This window comes from Oxyura jamaicensis, chromosome 28 (assembly GCF_011077185.1).
Source record: "Oxyura jamaicensis isolate SHBP4307 breed ruddy duck chromosome 28, BPBGC_Ojam_1.0, whole genome shotgun sequence".
Taxonomy (NCBI): Eukaryota; Metazoa; Chordata; class Aves; order Anseriformes; family Anatidae; genus Oxyura; species Oxyura jamaicensis.
Genome location: NC_048920.1, coordinates 500,506 through 514,799, shown reverse-complemented (window position 1 = coordinate 514,799; position 14,294 = coordinate 500,506). Strand labels below are relative to the sequence as shown.

Below are 14,294 nucleotides of genomic sequence, written 5' to 3'. Positions count from 1 at the left end.
GCCCCGGTGCTGCGCTTTCCGCCCGCCTCCGCCGCGGCCCCGCGCCCGACGGGACCCGGCCGGGCTCCGCCGGCCCCTCCGGGCCGAGCCCCCGCGGCCACAGCGAGCCCGAGGCTCCCGGGGGCGCGGGGGGGGGGGGCTCGGCCCGGGGCCGGGGGGCTCCTCGCTCCGGGAGGGGGATCCTCAGCTGCCGGGGAGCTGGGGCGGGAGCGGCTCCGCTGAATTCGTAAGAGAAGGAAAGCGAGCAGGGAGCCAAGTACCAGCTGGCGAAAATATTGATCACCAGGCAGATTTAATGAGTCAAAGCTAATGAATTCCCCTTGTGGGGAGCGGATACTGACGGCCCCGGGCAGGGGCTGGGGGAGCCCTGGCACGGAGCAGCCCCTGCAGCCTCCACCCCAACGTGAGCCCCGCGGAGGGGCCTGGAGCAGCGCTCGGGGGGGGGAGGTGGGGGGGGGGGGCGCTGGGAGGGAGCGCCCCGACCTGGGGCAGCCCCCAGCCCCCGGGGGGTGGCAGCCCCCAGGGAGCCCCCGGGGGCTCCGCTGCTGCAGCCGAGCTCTCTGCGTGCCCCAAGCACCCCCCTGGCTCCGGCTGCTGCTCCCTGCTGCAGCCGATTAATGTTGATCCAAACCGTCAGGAGGAAGGCGGGGAGCGAAGGAAGAGAAATGGGGCTTATTAAGCTAAAAGCATTATCTAAGCGAGCTGGCGTGCGAGCGGGCTGCGCGGACGCTCACGCTATTAAAGTGCACTTTAAATCAGCTGCGCTTACTTCTGGTGTGCTGAGCTGCTCGCTGCCGTGGGTGCACGCGGGGCTGGGGCTCAGAGCACCCCTGAGCATCCCAGGCCACCCCTGTGCTGCCGCCGTGCCCCCCCCTCCAGCCCCAAAGAGCCCCCCAAGGGGCAGCAGGACGCGGTGCTGGCAGGGAGGGCACCGGATGATGGAGCAGGCAGCTGCTGCTGCAGGAAGAGGATTGCCAACTGCTGCTCCTTGCAGCCACCGCACCCCTCCTGCGCTCCCCCTGCTGCCCCCTGCTCTGGGACCGCATGGCCAGAGGTCTGGGGGAGCTGCATGGGGCACGAGGATGCTTTGGGGCTCCTGGAGGCTCCGGGAAAACAGCCTCGGGGCAGGGATGAGCGAGGGACTGCGGCAAGAAATCACCTCCCTGCTCCCTGCTGCCAGCCCTGCTGGGGACGCAGCGGAAGGTAATTGAGACCTGTGGGCACCGGGGGCTTTTAAAGGAAAAACTCAGGCATCGTTCACTATAAAAAACAAATCTTTTATGTAAAAAATAAACCTAAACAAAACCCAGAACCCCCGCCGCCATGCCAGTGACAATACAAAAGGCCGAGTCCCCAGAACACCGTGGAAAACAAAGTAGCTGGATCAAAATATATATAAACTGTCACCTCACCGAGATCGGGAATAGCACCGTGCTCACCCCGCCCCTCCCCAGCGGCAGCCCCGTGCCCCGCAACGAACAGCCAAGCCCGCGGACGCCCCCGGACCCCTGCCCATGGGCCGGGGCAGGTGCATGGGGGTGCAGGAGCTGCGCAGCCCCCGCTTCGTGGGAGCAGAACCAAGCCCCAAGCCCCCAGCAGGGGCCCGGGGGTGGCGGTACCAAGCAGCATCTCCCAGGGCAGGCTGGGCGGAAGGGGTCTCAGAAATCCAATCTCAAAGCGGTATTAACAGAGAGAAAACGCTTTTCTGTCTGCACCGCAGGGTCGAGTAACGAAAGGAAACAAAAAGACCAGGGGAAGAGACGGGAGAAGGGCAGGAGCTGCTTTCCGAAGGCCGCCCTGCCGCCGGGACGCTCTGCCGGCAGCCGGCCGCTCCGTGGGCTGCCCGGCTCCAGCCCACGCCGCTTCTCGCAGCACCGAGCAGCGCCTCGGGGTGGAAAAGGTCCCTGTGGTGTCCTGCTTGCAGCCGGCCTGCGAGCACACGCAGCAGCCCCGCAGCCCCGTGCCCATCTCAGTCGTGTAGTCAAAGGGAGGCCAGACCGAGCAGGCAAAACGCTCCCGCGCGTTACGCCACGCTCGCGCGCTGGCAAGGCGGCGAGCCACGCGTGCTTGCGCGTCTGCGTGCGCACGTGCCCGCGGGCTGGCTGGTTCTTCCCCAGGGAGAGGCAGAGGGGTGTGAGGGCCGGGGGTCGCCTCTTCATTTGGCTGGTTTGGTGATGATGCGAGCGGAGAAGTCGAAGAGGTTCTTGTTGATTTTCCGGAGGGTGCTCACCTCCTCTTCCAGCTCGCTCACCTGGATCGTCAGATGCTCCTGGTCTCCCACCAGGTTCTGCGACATAAAAACGTGACACAAGAGCTTTAGGCACCCGGCCCTCAGCTCTGGCAGCGGAGGCTGGTGCTCCCCTGAGCAGCAGCAAATCCAGAACCATTTCATCCCCTCCCTTCTTCATCTCCTATTCAAAAACTGCAGCCCCTCCCCCACCACGTGCAGACTCCGGGATTTGTTCCCCCCATCCCCAGCTTGGCACCCCAGGGACCAGTCCTGGTCCAAAGAGGATGCCCAAAGGGATCTGTACCGGCAGGAAGCGCTTCCCCCGTCCCCGAGGAACTCTCACCTTTTCCCTCGTCGAGCACATCTGGGAGTACATCTTCTCGCCCTTCTCCAGGTAGCTCTCCCCACAGTCCTGCAAGGACCGGACAGGTGGGATTGGTTCAGAGGACCCCCTCCCAGCAGCCCCAGTGCTGGGTACCCCCCGCAGGAGCAGGCAAAGCCCCCCCGCGGCCCCCAGACCCAGCCACGTGGGGCAAAGCAGCGACTGCAGCAGGGCACAGCCAATGCCCCTCAGTGCGGCTCCTGCAGAGCCTCTTTAGAACAGGAGCCCTGTGCCCAGCGCTGGGCAGGGGTCCCCAGAAGAGTCCCCGTGAGGGTGCCCAGTGCAGGGTGCCGCCGAGCTCCTCTCCCGGCAGCCCCGTGCCAGGTGATGAGAGCCCGGAGGGGAAACGCGCGGACAGGGCGCGCTTCGCCTTGGCAGCACGGGGCGCTCGGCTCGCCGCACGGCCAGCACCTCGCCCAGCACCGTGTGGCAGCAGGGGAGCCTGACTGGCAGCACGGCTGACGTTTCCAGCAGCTCCGTCCCCTCCGCCCGAGCAGCGGGCCAACGGCTCCTCCTGGAAGGGCCGACACCGCCTCTGCGTGGAGCTCATCCGCCAGAGCGACCGCGCTGTCACTCTCTGGGGACAGCCACGGACAGGGGACGGAGCAGCTCCGGGGCTCCTGGCAGATGGGACAGGGGCAGGTGGAGCAGCGTGACGGCGAGCCCCTGGTTGTTCACGGCCCAGGGCAGCCCCGTGCTGCGGCCACATGCACCGGGGCTGGAGCCCACGGCACGGCACCGCGCTGAGGACAAATGACTGCACCAGCCAGGACTGCAAGGGGAGTGCACGGAGGGAAAACGGATTTCACTGCACTGGAGAGCGGAGTTTAGGGAGGGGGGAATGGCCTCTGGCAAAGAAAAAAAAAAAAAAAAAAAGAAGAGATGCTGCTGGGTGGGGGATCTCGGCAGGAGGACTCCGGGCGCAGCAGAGCTGCAGCGCTCGAGCAGCCCCCAGCTCCTCCACTTCCCAGGACCCTGCAGCACCCCAAGGCCTCGGTCCCAGGAGAGCATCAGATGTGCACAGAGGCAGGAAAAGGGAGCAGCCTTGTGCAGGGAAGGGCCCACATCTTCCCAGGAGCCGGGCATGCAGCTGCTCCAGCCGGCACGGCTTGGTCAGTCCAGTGTCTGTCCCCTGCCTCAGCCATCGAGCTACCTGACCTGCTGGCCCTGAACCCACCGTGGGGGTTTGGACCCTCACTGCCCACTGTACGTGGCTCTGTCAGCAAGAAGTGCACCGGGGTCACCCCAGGGGGGCTGCAGGAGAAGCCCTGTGCCCTCCGGACCCGCCAGCTGACCCTTCCCCCCCCGGTACCTGCTGGTGGAGCCCGAGGCGCAGCGTCACTCCCTCGCTTCCCTGCTCGTCGGTGCTTTCGGTGCCGTAGAGGTGCTTGCTGAACTTCGGAAGAGGCACGCTGGGTTTCCCATCCGGGTTGAACATGTTGGCTGGGGCCAGCACGATGAAGGCGTTTGTAACCGGACCTGGGGCGGCACAGAGGGGGGAGGACGGGTCACATTGCTCTCTCTGGGACCTTTGCCTCCCGCGTGGCTCCTCGGGCAGCCCCGAGAACAAACACAGCCCGAGGAGCTGAGGGTGCCCAGGACTCCCGTGCTCACCCCCAGCACCCCCAGATGCCTCCCGGGCACCTCCCAGCCGCAGACCCCGCTCCGTGCCCCCGGCACGCAGGAGCACGGCGGTCTGTTCGTCCTCTGCAGAGCGAGCCATCCATCAGCGGCGGGCTCACAGCTGTCTGCCGGTAACGATCTATCACACACGCTCGTTTGGCAGAGTTAATGAGTGCTTTAATTACTACATGTACCCGCACAGGCTGCTGCTTTCTGTCAGCAGCCCCCTCCGCCCCCCGCTGCAGGCTCACGCGTGCCAGCAGACTCCCACCTCGCGCCCCCTGAAGCGCTGTCGGGCGCAGGACCCTCCAAGACCACCAAGGCTCCCCGGCAGCACCCCCGCCCCCCAGGGGCTCGTGTGCGGACAGAGCAGCTCAGGCACTGCTCATAAATCCCCGGCCATCCGTCTTCCCCCCGCTGAACTCGACAGCATGAAGGGAAAGGTTAAAAGGATCCAGAGCCACCTGAGCGAAGGCTGCTGCAGAGCGCAGCTCCCGCGCGGAACCGTGGCCAAGGGTGGCAGGGAAAGGTGCGGAACGGGAGGAGGGGGGAGCCTGGGGGGCAGGAGCCGCCCGAGGCTTTGGGTCTCTGCAGAGGAGCTGGACAAAAGCACCTCTGGCAGCGGGAGAGGCTCCCTCAGCACCAGCACCAGCCGGAGCAGAGGCTGCTCCAAACCCTCAGCGGGTGGGTGGCCGAGGCTGGCACACCGAAGGCCAGAGGCTGCTCTGCCAGGAGGCCCGGGCTGGCCCCGGAGGCTGCTCCTTGCCAGCACTTTGCTCTAACGAACCGTTTGCTTTGCTGTTGCTCCCTCCCTAACGAAGTTCGCTGCTGCTTATGAAATAGCCGTGAGCGAGACGAGCACCCCCAGCTCGCCAGCGGGTCAGGGGAGCCATTTGGAAGGAAGGGACAAGCAGAGGGGACGAGACCTCACCAAGTGGCTCTCAAGTCCCCACATCTGGTCCCCACCGAGGCCCAGGCCTCCAGCAGAGCCAGCCTGGCTCCCCCCACCAGCGAGGACGCTCCCAGCCCCTGATGGCCAGGGATGGCTCAGGCACCGCGCGGTAACATCCTGCCAGCGTGGGGCTGAGGCAGAACAAATAACCCGGCTCCCAAGGCTGCAGCAGGTGCGGGCAGGACGGACTCGGACGGAGCATGCTGGCGCTGGCCTCGTCTTCTGAAGGAGCCCTCGGAGTCGGGCTGTGCCACCAGGCGTCCGCAGGCCGCACAGCGCTGGCACAGCGAGGGCACTGAGGCCGGGAGGGATGCTGGGGCAGAGGCTGGCTGTCCCGGCTCACAGCACGCCCCCGAGGCCTGCAGGTCCCCTCCGCACGGTGCCTGCGCGCTGGGTGCCAGCCACGCCGGGGTGGCAGGGAGCAGCTCTGCCGCGCCACAGCTCCGGACCAGCAGCGGCAGCCCCTCAGTGCCCGTCCCTCTGCCTGTGCTCTGCCCCACTCAAGGGCAGGCAAACCTTGAGAAGCCCCCCGCGCTGCCCTGCCAGCACGGCACGCTCCTCTCCAGCCCCGAGCCCCGCTCCAGCTCCCCTGATCTATTTCCAGCACCGTCACGTGGGGAGGCCGCTGGCTTCCCCTTTGCCCGCAGCCGTTGCCCCTGTGAGCAGAGGGACGTCACCACCCTGAGCACGGCAGGCCGGAGGTGGCTGTCACATCAGCTGTGGCTGAAGCCCTCGTCATCTCGTGAAGGGAACGCGCCAGGGGGACAGCAGGGCGGCAGCTCGGGACAGACCTTGCCAGGAGGGCAGCGCCACGGCCAGCTGGAGACCAGCACTGCGGGGAGCCCGCGCGTGGGGCGGCTCCAGAAAAAACCCCGGGCACGGAGCAGTCCCACGCTGCTGGTGTGGGAGGGCTGCGGGGAATCCACGGCCTGCCAGGACTCAGTGCAGGCCCCCCCATCCTGTGCTCCCTGCGGCACAGCTCCCGGTGCAGGGGGCTCCCTGGGAGGCACCTCCACGTGCAGCTCCCATGCGTGGATGAAGCACCTGGGCAGCAGCGGGGTGGAACAGGAGCCCGGGCTGCTGGGGAAGCCAAATCCCTGCCCACGGGGAGCAGCCAGCCTGCAGAGGTGGCAAAAAGCACCCTCACCTCACGGCCCTGGCACGCAGCGGCACGGCCCTGCGGGAAGAGCAGGGGCTTGTGTCCCTCTGTGCTCTTCTGGAGCCTCGAGGAAGGTTTGAATGCCTGGCTCGCAGTGAAAGCTTGGCCACTTCTCCTGCGATGACTCACAGAGCTCAGGCTTTGCCTGTTTTCACTCTTCTAGTGCTAGTGGAGCAAGGCTGGATGGGCGCTGCAGCAAACCCCCCCCAGGAACGGTCCTTGGCAGCAAAAGGCAGGCAGGAGTGGGGCTGCAGGAAGCCTGGGTCTCAGTGCCTGCCCCGACGCAGCAGCTCGCCCACCTCTGTCCAGAGACTAAACCTATTTCTGCTGCATGAGCCTCATGAGCTCATGGGTGCCTGCTGCTGGGGGCATGGGGACGGTTCCTCCACCTCCTCAGCCTCCTCAGACGCTAGGGTGTGTCTGGGGGAACGGCTCCCTTTGGAAAACAAGGCAGAAGACCCTGGACTTCCTCAGTGACAGGGCAAAATCTCTGACTCAGTCTCTGACAGAGCACAAGAGGGTTGTTAACAGACGTGGGCAAGGTCAAAACACTGCTCCAGACGGCTAAGGCATCCCTTTGGTGCCTCTACCCTTCCTGAAAGTGTGAAGCAAGGGCCAAAAAATGCCTGAATGGCGCACGGCAGCGTCAGCAGAAGCGAGGCAGCAGCAGCCTTTAACAGCTGCGGAGGAAAGGGCTGTGGAGATAAGGGCATGCCTACCTTTGTGGTTCATCGTCTTCAGGCACTGCTTGCTTTGGATGTCCCACAGCCGCACCGTTTCGTCGTGTGAGCCGGAAAGCAGCAGGCTGCCGTCCGTGGAGACGGACAGACACGTCACCTGGTTCCTGGAACGGGGAAGGGAAGGCAACGTTTAACCTCAGGACGAGCCAAGGTCTGTCAGGAACCGGTGAGGCGGGCAGGCAGGGGCAGTGAAGCACTCGGCAGGTATGTCTGGTATCTCACCTGTGCCCTTTGAAGATCTTCCCGTTCTCCCGCTCCGTCTGGAAGGTCCGGTCTCTCTGGACTGGCTGCAGAAATGGAGGAAGGAAGGAGGGCGAGAGGGGTTTGAGCTCGGGAAGACCGAAGGCAGCAGGTTCATCGCCGTGTCTGGGCAGGGCGGGGAGGCGCAGGGAAGCCACAGCACAGCAGGGAGGCAGCAGAGGCTCGGGGTGCTGCGCCCAGGCTGGGCACGACCCGAGCACTCACCCAGGCACAGAGGTCAACCTGGAAGATGGAGCCGTCCATGCCCCCACAGAACATGTGGTACTCGGAGAGGTCCAGGGTCACGGCCATGATCCCCACGTCGAACAGGACGGACAGCAGGAGCTCCCCAGAGGAGACTTCCCAGAGCTGGAGTCAGACAGCGCAGGAGAATTAAGGGCTTAAACGTCCACTGCAGGACTGGAAGAGCACGCTGCTGCGTATCAGCACCCACATGCCCAGCACTGAGCTGGCAGCACGTACCAGAACCCCCTCCTCGCTGAGGCTGGGGAAACTGAGGCACAAGCTGGCCTGCCCTGGGTCGCCCAAAGCAGCCTCTTCGTGACCAGGAGGCAGCAACGCTCCTCGGCAGCCCCTGACCTGCCTGTGCCCATCTCACCCCATCTCGTTCCCCAGGGCAGAACCTTCCTGTGAGGCAGGAGGAGCAGACACAGCTCCAGCTCCGGTGCCGGCCGTGCCCAGAGGAGGCGGCTCCGTGCTCTGCGTCCTTCCAGACTGAAGGGACGCCAGGGAAGGGAAATGAGGGATGAGCCCAATGCCCCCCAGGGACGAGAGGGACTGCAAAGCATGAGGAGACACGGTCTGAGGGCAGCTGCAGGGAAACCATTGGCGTTTGGAGAGGCAAAACCCATTAGGTCTGGCAGCTCTGAGTCATCGCAGAGACAGCCAAGAAACCGAGCTGCTGCAGCCTGCACGGACGGCTCTGCTGCAGCCCAGCAGAAACCCGGCTTTAACCCTCTGGGGCCTGCGTGCCTCTGGGACGCGCTGACCGAGCCGAGCCTCACCTTTGCTGTCTGGTCGAGGGATGCTGTGGCAGCTCGTGCCAGGGGCCCTCCAAAGCCGCAGCACATGTCTGTGATAGGGAGGCTGTGTCGGGACCACACGTGGCGAGGGTCTGGGATCTGGGAGGGCTCTGCCTGCAGCACGCTGTAGGAGGGAGAACGAAGAGGAGACTCAGTACGGCCGAGCAGCAAGAGCCATGCTGGGGATGCCAAGGCACAGTGGCTGTGATGAAGAGCTGAACAAGGCTCTGCTGCCTCGGGGATGGCTCTGTGGCTGCAAGAACCAAGGCGAGTGCAGAAGCTGCCAGCAGCCACAGCACAAGAAGGGCCACTACAGACATTCCCCGTCCCAAGGGGCAGAGCCCTCAGCTGCCGTTACCTGGGGGAGGGCACAATCCACCCTGCGTCAGAAAGGAAAAGGCAGTCGGACGGAAACGCTGCAGCTTGGGAAGCTTGGGTGGGACACCAGGAAAAATCTACCTGGCACCGAGGATAACAGCGCTGGAACAACTTGGAGGAGGAGGGCACAGCCTTGTCACCGCTAGCAGGTTTTAAGAACAGCGTACAGACACAGGCTTAAGCAGAGCTGATTCTGCCCCCTGGAAGCGGTGGTGACCTCGTGGTCTGTATTCCTTGCTCAGGTGCTCTCTGTCCCCAGCACAAGCAGGCCAAGATGCCCTCGCGTGGCACTGTTACCTGTACAGGTTCCACACCAGAGCCAGGCAGTCCTTCGCCCCTGACAGAAAGTGGCTGCTGTCATCGGTGAAGCAGAGGCACGTGAGGTCCTGGTAGTGCCGGTTCAGGATGGCTAGGAGGTTCCCGTTGGAGACCTAGGGCAGAGGAAGGGGCAGGAGACTGCTCAGAAAGGAGCACTGGGATGTGCCAGGGTACTCTGCTCCCTGCTCTCAGCACCCAGAGCCCATCCCCAGGTAAATCCAGCAAGGGGCAGTTTGAGAGGCTCCTGCCCACAGGAGCTCCAGAACCTAGTCACAGCAGCGCAGCTTCCTGGGTCAAGACACAAGCAGGCAGAAAAGCTCTCCTGATCATTGTTAAAATCACCGACGGCTTCCTCCAGCCTCCCACAGCAGCTCATTACTCAGCTCGAAGGCAGGAGATGGCTGCGGTGGTTACAAACCTGCTGCGTGCCGCCCCAGGGGCTGCTGCGTTTTGGCAAGGCTGCGTGGTCTCAGGCCAGGGAGGGCTCCGGGGTGGATAACGCCTGAACCCGCAGCTCTTCTCGGTGAAAGGCAACGCTGCAGGTGGGGAGGGAACTAAGGAGGCAGCGAGGGAGCTCCACATAAAAGAACAGAACCAACTCCCTCTCAGTGTCTGAATTACACCTAAAAATAAAAGCAAGCTGCAATTCAACAGAGAACAAGTGGTTTTGCAGAGCAGGTGAATAATTAGGGCTCCTGGAACCCGTTCCCAGCTCCGTGCGGCCTCTCCAATGCTCCTGATGGCTCTGCCGTAAGGACAGCGCCGTCACCGCTCCTGCCAGACGCCTGGGAACGTCTTCGAGGCCAGGCTGGCTGGAGGCAAGCAGAAGGGACGCGCTTTGCAGATGAAGCAGAGCAGAGACCAGCTCAGAGCACCATGAGCAAGCAACTCCCACTTGCTGCAGTCTCAGCCCCAGCGTTCCTGGTGAGGGCTTTTGTTTTTTTCCGCAGCACTGCCACACGCACATTTTTAAAAGCAAAACCTGATGAGTTAAGATAGAGCCACCCACACAATAAGGCTCAGAAACATCCCCCACGATGGAGAGCTTTACAGGTTAGATATCTTGGTCTTTAACCCTGTGGCTAAGAACAAGCTGTGTTCTTTTATTTACTTGGGGAAGTGCTTAGAAGGCAGTGTAACCCCACGTAAACACCACCACTAATTAAAAATAGGGTGACGAGCAGAGCACAGCAGCCTTTGCAGGCATCGAGATCACAAGCCACATGAAAATGCTAGGCTAAAATGTGGGAAGAGCGCTCAGTGAAGACAAAGTCTTGGTTTCTGCACCGGGGAAGCACCACCTGAGCCTTGAATACAAAACCAAGCGTCTGCAGTGGCTTGGAAAGAAAAAGGCCCAGAGCTCAGCCAGCACCTCGCAGCTCCTCCTCCTCGGTGCTGCCAGAAGCCCCTGGGCAGCCGGCCCCAGCGCCTCGTGCCAGCACACAGCACGGGTCCCTCACGGCTCCGGGGACGTTAACATCCACGACCCAGAGCGGCTTTCACTCCACCACGCAGCACGGACAGCACGGATTTACTGACACCCGATGGGACTGGGGCACCCGATGGGACTGGGGCACCCGATGGGACTGGGGCACCCGATGGGACTGGGGCACCCGATGGGACTGGGGCACCCACACAGGATGCAAATCTCTGCATTCCCCTTTCCTCCAGCCCAGGGGACCCTCGCTCATCTAAGAAGGACCCAAATACAAACCTCCTCCTCTCTAGGACTGCTAGGATTTTCCATCTCCCTGGGGTCCAAACTACTTTAAGCTACACGGGGCTCCAGATCATTTATGGGAGCCTTCAAACTGACGATTCACCCATGCACAACTCTGAAGTCAGGCAGAGCAGCACCAACAGGCTGCCAGAAGGGAGCTGCAAGGGCAAAGTCACAGGGCAAACCCGAAGATCCCAGCCCGGCAGAAAGGCGATGAATTGCTGCGCCCAAACCCCCTCTGCGTGGCAGAGCTGGGCCTGGTCCGGCGCCTGCTCTGCCTCTGCCCCAGGTGCCACCGCTGAGTCGCTGCAAGTCCCCAGCCCCACGCGTGGATTTACACATGGATATGACCCAGCCTCAGCCCCGGGGGCACTGGGGGACACCACCACAAGCAGCCACACTTTAGGACTTGTGGACAAAAGGCACCGACGTCGTTAGCCTGTGTTCGTTTTCATCACGGTGCACTTTCAGATGCGTTCTGCAGAATCATCACATCCCCAGCAGCAACCCAAACTCCCCAGCTCCACGGAGCTGGCGTGCCTTTCTAGCCAGCCCCGCCACCTGGGGCTCTGAAAGGGAGGACCCAGGCAGTTTGATCAGCCCTGGCCAGCACGTTTTGGTGTCCCAGTGCCCTCCGCCATCCCCTTGCCAGGCTGTGAGCGTTCCTCACCTCCCACAGGTAGATGCTCTCAGCAACGCCGGCCAGAATGTAGAGCCCGTTGGGCGACGCCGTCAGGCAGGTCACTGGCCCCGGGCAAATGATCTTCTGCTGGAGCTGGTCCTGGGGGCACAAAACGACAGCAGCAGTTCAGGGAGGGTGGCAAATTGGGCAGGGAAAGAGAAACAAGAGCCTGGCTCAGCCCAGGGCAGCGTCCTCAGCCCCGACACTGCAGTCTGGGTTCTGTAGAAGACGATGGGGAAGTGCGGTCCCTAGGAGTGCACAAATCACATCGAATTGTTCAGTGTTTTGCTGGTTTCCTCGCACTTGCTTTGTGTTTAATCCCCCAGTGAAAAGGTAAATTGCCCTCCTGCACCCACAGAGCTCCAGCCGCAAGCAGCAGGAGCAGCTCCAAAAGGCACGGGGTTTGAATACAGTCGTGCTCCGCAGCTGGGGAACACTGGAGATTCAGCAGAGAACAAGCTAAGATTACAGCAAAATAATATTAATTAAAAAGAGAGAGAGAGAGGAAAAAAGAACATGATCTGAGCTCACGGCTCAGAGAACAAACAAGCAGCTCTTGGCCTGGGGGAAGTGGAGCTGGCAGGAGCAAAGCCTGAGCCATAGCGAAGAAGGGGCCGTGCGTGCACTGAAGCTCGTGGACTGCTGCTGCTCTCTGCAGCAAAAACTGAAGGGAATGACAAGAAACGGGGAGGTTACAGCTGGGGGGTGGAGGATCCCTGCTGCTCTCCTGCCCTAACTGCAGCACAGCCGGTGCATGGCTGGGAGCAGGACCCGGGGGGCTCTGCAGGGCCGGGAGAGGTTTGGCTGGCGGGGTTTCAGTCTCTGGATCTTCCACTTTGGGCTGAAATGTGCCAAGAACAGGAGGAGCCGGTGGGAGCTTTCAGGCAAAGCAGAAGCAGAATCAGCCCGCAGGCCTTCTCTGCGACTCCCCCCACCCCCCCGACAAACCCTCCCAGGCCCACAGGGGACCCTGAGGACACCCGAGGGGTTCAGCGTGGAGTCTCCCCGGTCCCTGACCATGGTCTGTGGGGATGCGGAGCCCACGGTGCCCGCCGGCCGTCCTGCTGCCCGCGGAGGGGACGGGTGGGCTCCCGGCGATGCTGCGGGGCAGCCCCACGGCCTCAGAGTAGAAAGCTGGGCACAGGGAGCAGCGTGGGCAGCGCCTCGGGCAGGGGGTCTGAGGAGGGGTCTGAGGAGGGGTCTGAGGAGGGGTCCCTCTCCCACAACACGCCTCTGAGCAGCTCCCACCCAGCTGCAGGGCACCAGCCAGTGAACTCGGGAGCCCCCCGAAATGAGAACCCCAGGGAACACAGGGGGGCTGCGGGCAGGTCCCGGGGGATCCGGGGGGCTGAGGGGGGGGGGGCTCCAGGCAGGGGGGGAGGGCGGCCTCGGGGCCCAGGGGGCTTCACCCCACAGCCCCCGGGGGGGCCCCGCGGCCACGGGGGGCTTGGGGCGGGGGGGGGGACTCGCCCCGGGGCTAGGTCCCCCCGCGGAGGGAAGCCCCGGTACCCGGACGGGACCCGCAGGGCCCGGGGGCTGCCCGGAGCCCCCCGCGGAGCTCCCCGCGCCCCGCCGCTACCTTCCGCTGCAGCTCCCAGACGTTGATGTAGCTCTTGCCCAGCTGTGCCCCCAGCAGGTGCTCGCCGCCCAGCAGCGCCAGGCCCCGCGGGCCGCTGTTGCCGCCGCGGTATCCGGGCAGCGCGGAGCCCGAGTGCAGCTCCCACACCGAGCAGTTGCAGAGCGGCCCCGCGGCGTCCGACACCAGCGCCACCTCCATGGGCGCCGCCATCTTCGCGGTCCGCCAGGGGCAGAGAGAGCGCGGCGGGAGCGCAGAGCGCCGCCCTTCCTGCGCGCCGCCCAACCGGCTGCGGCGACACGGCGGAGGGGGGGGGGGCGGGAGCTCGCACGCGGCAGGAAGCTCAGCAGGGTCCGGCCCGGTCGGGCTCGGGATGGGAGACCTGAGGGTGGATCGGGGCCCTGGGGGCACCCAGGGGCGCTGTGGGTGTCCCGTGGGTGCCCCATGGCTGTATGGGCACCCCACGGCTCCGTCGGCTGCCCCTGGCCACCCTACAGCACCACGGGGATCCCCTGGGTGCTCCATACCCCTATGGGTTCCCTATCACGAGCTGCGTAGGCACCCCGTGGATGCACCCACCCTACGGACGCCCCATGGCTCTACAGGCACCCTAGGGACACCCCCGGGACACCCCATGGCTGTGTGGGCACCCCATGGCCCTACGGACACCCCAAACCTCTACAGGCACCCCGTAGCCCAGGGGCCACCTCGTGGGCAGCCCGTGCCCCCCCCCCGCTGCCACCACGGGCCCCGATGTGGTCAGAAACTTCAAACAACGGAAGGTTTTTTTTTTTTTTTTTTAATATTTCATCAACTTTACAGGGTTACAATTGTCTTAAATATTCTGAAGTTTAAATACAATCTGTATAATAATGTTATTATAAAATGTAAACTTTCAGTGTTTTTATTTTATTTTATCTTTTTTAATAATCAAAAGTTTCAATACCTGAATGTTTGAAAAACTGAAATATTTCACCGGGGGCTCGGGACGGGGTGCCCGAGGCCGCCGCTCTCAGAGGTAGAATGTGGTTTTTATTCTTTTTTCTTTTTTTTGTCTTTTGTGTGTTTTTTTTTTTTTTCATTTTTTACCTGAGTTAAGATATGCCCGCTGGATAAATGCGTCTGCAGCTGTGTCCATTCCTTTTTCTTTTCAAACCCCAGAGAAACTGATTTTTTTTTAATCGATATGCAAGAAGAAAAATGAAAGGGAAGGTGATATGCGCTCTCTCCAAAAAAAAAAGGGGGGGGGGG

The 14,294-nt window shown here is 63.1% G+C and overlaps 1 protein-coding gene across 1 annotated transcript; it reads right to left on the bottom strand.

Moving 5' to 3' along the window:
• Positions 1-1,256: 1,256 nt before the first annotated feature.
• On the bottom strand, positions 1,257-13,256 carry WDR18 (WD repeat domain 18). The gene is made up of 10 exons (XM_035348442.1): positions 13,047-13,256; positions 11,456-11,566; positions 9,045-9,178; positions 8,352-8,493; positions 7,552-7,695; positions 7,309-7,373; positions 7,066-7,190; positions 3,925-4,091; positions 2,574-2,642; positions 1,257-2,287 (listed from the first exon to the last, which is right to left on the bottom strand). The coding sequence occupies exons 1-10, from the start codon at positions 13,254-13,256 to the stop codon at positions 2,156-2,158; spliced, it is 1,299 nt and encodes a 432-aa protein (XP_035204333.1). The 3' UTR covers positions 1,257-2,155.
• Positions 13,257-14,294: the final 1,038 nt, after the last annotated feature.